At 46.7% G+C, this 8927-nt stretch overlaps 1 protein-coding gene across 1 annotated transcript in view; it reads left to right on the top strand.

Moving 5' to 3' along the window:
• Positions 1-4720: 4720 nt before the first annotated feature.
• Pmar_PMAR028144 (serine-threonine protein kinase, plant-type, putative) overlaps positions 4721-8927 on the top strand; it is a gene marked incomplete at both ends in the record, with an annotated part of 4479 nt that continues 272 nt past the window's right edge. The window contains 9 exons of the mRNA XM_002774097.1: positions 4721-4835; positions 7387-7439; positions 7488-7544; positions 7599-7695; positions 7841-7980; positions 8085-8196; positions 8240-8309; positions 8611-8701; positions 8853-8906. Of these exons, the coding sequence (XP_002774143.1) occupies positions 4721-4835; positions 7387-7439; positions 7488-7544; positions 7599-7695; positions 7841-7980; positions 8085-8196; positions 8240-8309; positions 8611-8701; positions 8853-8906 (789 nt within the window). The remainder of the gene's footprint in view (positions 4836-7386; positions 7440-7487; positions 7545-7598; positions 7696-7840; positions 7981-8084; positions 8197-8239; positions 8310-8610; positions 8702-8852; positions 8907-8927) is intronic.

Here is an 8927-nt window from a genome sequence, read left to right as displayed (position 1 = left end):
AGAAATTGTCATATCAATAGTTACAACTGGTACACACCAGGGTACATGTACACTTACAGAAATGGCGATCAATAGTGACAAATACCATAGAACTTGCTACCCGTTGCTGTCTATTGTCATAGAACAGAGTGTCCTTATCCTAATGCTGCTCTCGTGGTCTTCAAGGGCAGCGGCCATGTCGTACTTACCCTAGATACGATTTCTCACTAATTGTTCCAATTATTACTATCAATCGATTGGTGTGGCGCGCGCTTTTCATTACAATTAGCTATTTACAGAGGTTTATTCAAATAATCAGTGGATAGTCTATACGTATGATGAGATCCTTATCCTAACTAATCTCGAAGTTTTTGAGTGAAGATTCAGGGCATTGATTATCTGCGTTAGGGACCTCGACGAGGTCCCAACTCAACACTGAAATCGTATATATCGAAGTTTTGGACTCCCAAACCGTTGGATAACTAAAACTGAGTCAGATTTCGTGAGAGTAATGTTCGATGATAAGCGCGCTATAGAGAGACTTGTGGAGAAGCGCGCGCCCAGGGTGGGAAAAATCGCTCACACGGCTAGAACACTGCTTTTGCACTTTACTATGGACATTTAAGGACACTGAAATAAACATGATCGCTTTATGAGTATGACCCGTAGTTTACACTGCTAAGGGAGAGAAAAACGAGGTGTTTTCGCATTTTTCCCAAGGGAAAAACTGGCAGTTTTTCCGGGAACGGGAAAGTGGGAAACTTCCCAAGGGAAACTTTTCCCATTTTCCCAATGGACAAACCCTGGCTATTGGAGTCCAACTTGCTGAAGAACAAAATTTTAAGTTCGATGCAAGGTCTATTGATGTGACGTCTACAGTAGCAACGGCTCAAAAGGCGGATCCGACTATTTGTGGATTATATGAGAAGGTGAAGAAGGGTGCTACTCTGCAGAAACCCGAAAATCGGGGTTTGTGTATCGGTCAGAGTAACAAATTGTTATGTAGACGTACGTTACTCTGGACTACTGATCAGGATGAGCAAGTTGTTGATGTTGGTGGTGAAAGGATAGTAATACCCGAGTCTGATCATCAACTACAGGACTACTTGGTTCGAAGGTATCATGTTCATGGAGGCATTGCTCAAAACTTGAGGAGACTTACCGCTAAGTTCGTGTTCAGAGGTCTGAAGGGTCAATGCAAGCAGTTCAATCAGCAATGTCTCATTTGTGATAAAATGCGAAGAGATGCAGGAGCTCGCAAAGCAATAGGTAGTGCTCCTTTGTGACAGTCAAATTTGGAACCATGGGAAGTTGTTTGTATAGACATTTGTGGTCCTTACTGCCCTGTACAAGATGATGACTCTTCCTGTCGATATTATCTTTCGGCAACGTGTGCGGTTACTAAAGTCACCAGAGCTGTTCCTATACCCAATAGGCTTTCATCTACACTAATATCAGCAGTTAAGCATGTGTTTGAAGCTGAAGCTGTTCCACGGGTATTGGTCAGTGACAGAGAGAAAGGATTCTTATCTAAATCCTTCAAGGTGTTCTTAGCCTCTCAGCCTTACAAAGTTGTGCATGTTATAAACCCTGCTTATAATGCCGGTCATTCAGGTTATTTTGAACGAGTTCATGGTACTATTGCTGACTTTGTACGAGGAGCTTTAGCTGCTAAGGGTGAAGATGTAGGTTCTTGGGCCAAATACCTCCCACTTGCGGTTCATCTTCATAACACTCTTCCTTATGACGATGAGATTGATTTGTGTCCCCTGGATTTAGTGCGAGGATATTCTGCAAGACGGCTCCATGATGTTGATGAAACAGACTATGCTCAGAAGCTTCACTTCCTCCCATTGTTGGACTTGACTCCAACGAAGGATGTGATTGACTTGATACAGAGGAAGAAGGTACTTCAGTTCAAGATGTATAAAGATATTTGGTCTGTGAAAAGGAACGCCTCCTTTGAGCGAGTTATTCGTGATATCAATCAGCATCGAGAATTTTGTGAAGGAGATGCTGTGTTCAGGTGGCGACCTCGAGGGTTCAAGCTCTCAACTTCATGGGATGGGCCTTGGATTGTAATGAAGAAGATTGGTTCAAGTAAGGTTTTACTTATGTTGGAAAATGATCATCAAGTACAAAGTTATGAATCTGTGATCAATTTAAAACTTTGTAGATCTTTGCCCACTGGTGAACAAGATGGCCTACATCGAGTAGCTGACAATGCAGATCTATCAACTTTGTCTCACTGGGTGGAATGCACTCGATGCTCTAAATGGAGAATGACGAGTAAGGAGTTGGCGGAAAAAGCAGCATCTCTAGATGTGTTCTGTTGTGAAGACATGGGATCATCATGTTCTCGACCCTGTGATTGGACTCAAATGGAGCACCTTGATGTATGCGTTGTCTCGAATTCGTGTATTTCTCTCACGAACGAGCTCAACCCTTCTATGGCAGGTCGTGGTCTTCTGTATGTTTATATAGATGAGGCTGGTGCAGCTCCTCATATCACTCATACTATCGGTATCATTGAACGAGTTGATTCCGATGGTAAGGCTATTGTTAATACTGGCAATGATCTTCTCAGTGTTGAGAAAAATTCTACCTCTTTGATTTATACATTTAATGTTCCTCCTAATTTAAACCCATCACTGTTATCAACCCATCTACCTGAGGATGTTAGTAAGGTTGTAAAAGACCTATATAGTGATGGTTTCCAGTTATTGCAAGCTGCCCCCGGAGTATGATGACTATGATGATTGTCATCCATTTTCATGCAAAAGGAGTTGTTGTGCATTGTGTCTTTTCGTCCCTTGTTTAGACACAAATGACATAGATTAGCCCTAAGCGAATCTTAGCGCTAGGGGCCTTTATACATTCATTTATTCTGTTAAATAAGCTTCCACAAAGTCTTGTACTTTGCGTTAATCCCTAATCATTTAAACTTTCGGGACACGGCTAGCAGGACGCTGTCGTATTTGGCCTACTCCGAATAGTGAAGCTTTGGTTAGTGTTATAACTTATAAGACAATGTTAACGAGATCTGTGGGGTCGAAAGGTAGACAGTGATGGTAACTGACCAAGAATGATGTATGTGAATTTAAGAAAATATATGTTGAGCGCACTCTTGTCGCGTTTGTTAACCTGGTGCCCCGGCGCGGCGCAACCGCGTCATTGTGACCGCGCTCGCCCTGTTCATCATAATTGAGCTAGATAGTGAGATTCAAAATCCACTACGAGATCACGGGCTGTCCAGACGAAGGGTGAGAGAGAGGCGGACAGACCGCAACCGTAGCAGTTTTGTCGACGGCACGAGGTGTCGAACCCGCGAAGGTTACGGCTGAATGGGTTGAGGGCTAGCTCCCTTATCCATTCGAGAACATCGTCTGTCGAACGAGTATACCCATTGAGCTGTGGTTCGGTGCTTGCCGAACTCGCTCGGCGGACATGACGGAGACTTTGTGCAAGAGTCAGTATCTCGTCCACCAGACCACAGCTGTAGGAGCCAGTCACAGCTCGTAAGTATGCGGCCGATGCTGATGCATTGTCGTGGCTGGCTCGACAAGCATCTTCATAATTGGCCGTGACGGTCACGAAAAGAGGACTGTGATGAGCTGGGAGCGTCTTGCATGCTTCCAACCGAGGCTGCTGGCCTGATGCAGCCTTATGGGCTATTGGTCGTGGTGGCCACAGCTTCCACACAATGGTAGTGGCGGCTGGAAGCACGATACTAGAATATGGATATCTGACTTGATGATCGCTGCCAGCGATTCGCTGGCTGACGGTTAGCCGGAGCATTGTCAAGTGAAAGATAGGGCATGAGAGGAGAAATGTCCCGGGCGGGTCTGGGATGGGGAAAGAAAACAAGTCTCGAGAGGCCGAACTAGCCAAATGGCGTCTCGGACTTGTTATAACTGAGACGAATCCGAGCGTTTCGTTGGGCGTGCGAAGGATATCAACGTGTGGCACAATTTGTTGTCCCACGAGGATCGGGGAAAAGTAGTTCCCCGATGAGCCAGATCTCGATGGATTCTGACCGGTTGATAGATAGGGCTCAATACGACCTACGGCTGTATTTTTCCCACTATCAACCTCGCATAAAAGGATCAACGGAGCTAACAACAGAGTGCAGCAATGTCCACATCGCCAATAGATCGGTGTAGATTGATTTCTGGTACAAGGATATGAGCACGTCCCGTGCTACTCACTCGACAACTTGTTGCCAAAATGCGTTTCCCGTCCACGCATCAGAAAGGTTCCTTGAATGGCCATGTTGCAGCCGGTGTTGCAGCGGCAGCACAGCTTACGTGTTCTATTCAATCACTACTATAGTGTCAATAGTATCGAGGTGATGAAATTGGGGGATTGCTGCCAGCAATCAGCGATACTCGACGCTTCCATTGCCTGGCTGGTAGATGGTCTATACCTTCACTTAGCCACTAGTTGTGACCAATCCCCCGATACTTCCTACTAGGTAAGGATTTATCCAATCTGGTTATGCAGCCCGTAGTTCTTATTGAGAATTCCAGCTTGAGTGTCACTTGTATGCTTATCCATTTGAAGCTTTCTGGTTCGTATGAGGAACAGTCGTTCATTAGTGTTGCGTCAAGTTAGTCAAGTAGGAGTGTCTCTATTATAGCCAACGCCGTAACGAGCGATTTCATTCGGCTCGTTCGGTATATGGCGAGGTACGAGGCGGATTATTGGCATTCAGTTGTCGGCATTTGACATAGCAGCATCAATGCGTCCTAATCACGCTGCCCCAACGGATGCAAACTTGAGTTTCATCTCACTTGAGTATCCTTACGAGGAACTGCGGCGGGCGACCAATAACTTTTCTCAAGACAACGTCCTCGGTAGGGACCTCGAATCCACTCTCCATTTCGAAAACTAGCATTGGTCTATTCACGAGGTCAACAACAAGGAGTACTCTCTCCTTCTCAGAATCGTTTTCGTTATAAATCGGTCGCAGTGATGTCGCCTCGAACTACATACGATTACTGTAGACCCACCAAACGAGGGTTCCTCGAGGAGGTTATCCACAACCACCCGTCCCGCTCGCTCCAGACTCACCAATAGGTGCATCATTCTGCTTCGTCTGAGACTACTGTCGGGATGCTTCGTGCCGAGGCTCAGCGAGCCCGTCCCCACGAAGAGTACAGACGCGAGGATCACCATCAATACACGCCCTGAGTGTTGCAGAGACAAGAACATCAAGACACTCCCTTGTGCTGAGTGAAGACCCCGGGACTACCAAGTGGACGGTTTGCTGGACCCAGCCAACTCGCTATTATCATAACGAGGCCGATTTGAAGATACAATAGCAGCTCATTTCGCACACGATAAAGGAAGCCGATGAGGCGTCTCAGATATTCTCGGGGAGATCTGGGTTGCTCGGAGCGGTTGCCCATGCCGAATAAGACAATCAAAAAGTACTATCACTTTATTAGTCAACCGAGGGTGAAGCATACTTTTCTCTCATAGAAGCACCCTGCTACTGCAATGCCGTGACAATGAACAGAAATGGACCCTTGAGAGAGAATGAGACTGAGAGGCACAATACTATTCCTCAGTGGATAGCTAGGCTGTGGCCATCTAAGGATCGACACGAGGCATCGATCTACCGTTCACATGATATCCTCTTTTGGAGGAGGCCTCCGGGGATCGGATAGTGCTGAAGTTGGGATATGCGACCGAGAGGCAATGACAATACCCATGAATTGACAACTGGAACCAAGCGCGAAATAGACAACAAAAATGGAATCCTAGACATATCGGCACCGCTCCCATTGGAATTGCATTTCAACTAATAACGATCCTATTGTTAGCAAGCGAGGATGAATCTCCACGAAAGTAAACCCGGGTTCAAATACCTGTTGGCACGCTTCAACATTTTCACTCACATATAGTTACCGTTCGAGCCAGGCAATATCCGCTATATACAGATTGGCCGAAAAACTGGCGAAACCTACTTTGATGGCGCAAATTTGAAAGAATTAACCAAGGGGAGTTGGCCTGCTCCTAACGGTACGATCTCAGCGGGTCTATATATGCGATAATCACTACAGTAGAACCGGTGGTCTCCAAAACAGTTTCTGGAATGGCTTCAACTCGCGATGCCATGCGGCACCCAAAGTACTTCAACTTCAATTCTTGGACAAGGAACTAGTTTGCGATCATGATCGCGGGGCCAACACTCGTACGGTACGAGTCGTACCCCATCCCAACGTACCTCAGAGCACACGTACCTGCCACCCTCCTCAACGAAGGAACTTCTCTGCTCACCGGAGTTCACCGACTTACCATAGTCACAGCTGGAGAGTGATAAACATCCGTTCCTCAAGTTTCAGGATAGACTATCTCCATAAAATTCAGCATCAGCACCATCCGGAGAGCCCGGCTACTGTGTCGATCTCCCTTCACAAGTTACGAAGACCTTGAAGTTCAAGGCTTGAACACCTCTTGTCAATGCTGGGTATTTACGACCGACGACAATGCTTCCAAGTGTCCGCAACGGCGCAACCGCGTCATTGTGACCGCGCTCGCCCTGTTTAACTTAATTGAGCTGGAGAGTCCGTTTTAAAGGGATCAACGGAGTTAACACTAGAGTGTAGCACGTTCACATCGCCAATAGGTCGGTGTGGATTGATTCCTTGTACAAGGATATGGGCACGTCCCGTGCTACTCGCTCGACAACTTGTTGCCATAATGCGTTTTCCGTCCTCGCATCAGGAAGGTTTCTTGATCGAATGACCATGTTGTAGGCGGTGTTGCAGCGACAGCACAGCTTACGTGTTCTATTCGATCACTACTTTACTGTCAATAGTATCGAGGTGATGACATTGGGGGATTGCTGCCAGCAATCAGCGATACTCGACACTTCCATTGCCTAGGAGATGGCCTCAACTGGTAGATGGTCTAAACTTTTACTTAGCCACTAGTTGTGACAAATTCCCCGATAGTTCCTACTAGGTAAGGATCGATCCAATCTGGTTATGCAGCCCGTAGTTCTTATCGAGAATTCTAACTTGAGTGCCACTTGTATGCTTATCCATTTGAAGCTATCTGGTACGTATGAGGAACAGTCGTTAATTAGTGTTGCGTCAAGTTAGTCAAATAGGAGTGTCTCTATTATAACCAAGGCCGTAACGGGCTATTCTATTCGGCTTATTCGGTATATGGCGAGGTCCGAGGCGGATTGTTGGCATTCAGTTGTCGGCATTTGACATAACAGCATCAATGCGTCCTAATCACGCTGCCCCAACGGATGCAAACTTGAATTTCATCTCACTTGAGTATCCTTACGAGGAACTGCGGCGGGCGACCAATAACTTTTCTCAAGACAACGTCCTCGGTAGGGACTCCGGATCCACCCTCCATCTCGAAAACTGCCATTGGTCTTTGCAGGTACTGGTACCTACGGATGTGTTTACCGTGGCCAACTCAAAGACGGCACTGAGGTATCATATCTAGAGTACACTTCCGCTGCCTATGCCCTCTGGTGTTAGGTTGCAGTCAAGGTGCTGCAAGCGCCGAAGGAGTCAGGTTTCAAAGAGGAGGTTAAAGTAGGCAACGATCCCAGTGGTATCCTCGACTCTGTGGTATCCTCTCTGATTCAGGTTCTGTCTAAGTTCCGACACGCCAACCTAGTCATTCTGATGGGATTTGCCCGGAACGGCCATGAACGGTGTCTCGTCTACGAGCTTCTCTCTGGCGGTGAGTCATTAATCAGTCAGTTCTGTCATTACCAATATTGGGCCGGGCTGCTTATTCGAACGCGTGTATATCGAGTGTCGTGTATGACTTCGTTTTGCAGTGAACATATAAGGTTAGATCATCCTTAATTGCTGTCTATTATCAGGTGATGTATCAAGTCGCCTACAACCTTCTGGTCACCCCTCGTTCAACTGGTATCAGCGGCTCAACGTCGCCTTGGATGCTGCCTTAGGACTAAGTCATCTACACAACGCAACACCGCGGGTCTTTCATCGGGACATCAAGGTAAGACTGTATATTAATCTCGATGAATTTACCCTTGGAGTGATCGAATAATCGGTGAAAGAAATCGGTTCGTGTACTGTGCACTATCGACGTTTCACCCTCAGACCCAGAACATCCTCCTCGATAGGAACGGCTCAGCCAAGGTTGCAGACTTCGGTCTTGCGTGTCTCGCCGAGCATCGCTCACTGGGCCACTTCAAGGTCCAGCAGTGCTCAGGTAGCTCGATGGCTTGGTATTGACGGAGTCAATCCCATATTAGGAACTATCGGCTACGCTGATCCAGCGTACATCAACACCTCGGTGGTAACTGAGAAGACCGAAGTCTACAGGTAGGCAGGTACAACCACTTTACCATTTACTGCCGAAGCTGTAATGGATGTGTACTCGTCGTCATCGCATCTTTTGGTGCGGTCAGAGTACATTGAAAGTCTCTTGAAAGTCCCTTCGTTGAGAACTTTCTGGCAATAAGCTCGTCTATGCCCGACGCGTTCACGCAACCCATTGGGGATGACCAGTAGATGTTCGTTATTTGTGCTGAATCGCAAGTTCGCTGTACAACGCATGCTCGATTGATTTGGTTTACACTGATAGTGTTATTCGATAGAGAAGGATTATATCGTCTTGTCTTAGCTTCGGCATGGTATTGATTGAGCTCTTGACGGCTCGGCCCCCTGCAGTTCAGGATCCCTCAACGGGACAGATACTTTACAACTTTCAGAATGTGAGTGCTTCTACTAGTACTTGGCTTCCGACTGTGGTGAAAATCAGGTGCAAGTAGATGATAGTGCTCGGGTGGCGAATCAACTGGACCCGCGAGCTCATTGGCCTCAGCATTCAGCCATCACTGGAGCTCTTATTATGCTTGCATTGAGGTATTCATGTCATCCGAGTACGTCGTTCGTACTCTCACCAGTGCGTCGATCAACGTGAGCCTATATCAGCATCTA

Source organism: Perkinsus marinus (assembly GCF_000006405.1).
Source record: "Perkinsus marinus ATCC 50983 genomic scaffold scf_1104296958686, whole genome shotgun sequence".
In the NCBI taxonomy this organism is placed as follows: Eukaryota; Perkinsozoa; order Perkinsida; family Perkinsidae; genus Perkinsus; species Perkinsus marinus.
The sequence above is the reverse complement of the archived record's forward strand: the minus strand, read 5'-3'. Positions and strand labels throughout refer to the sequence as shown.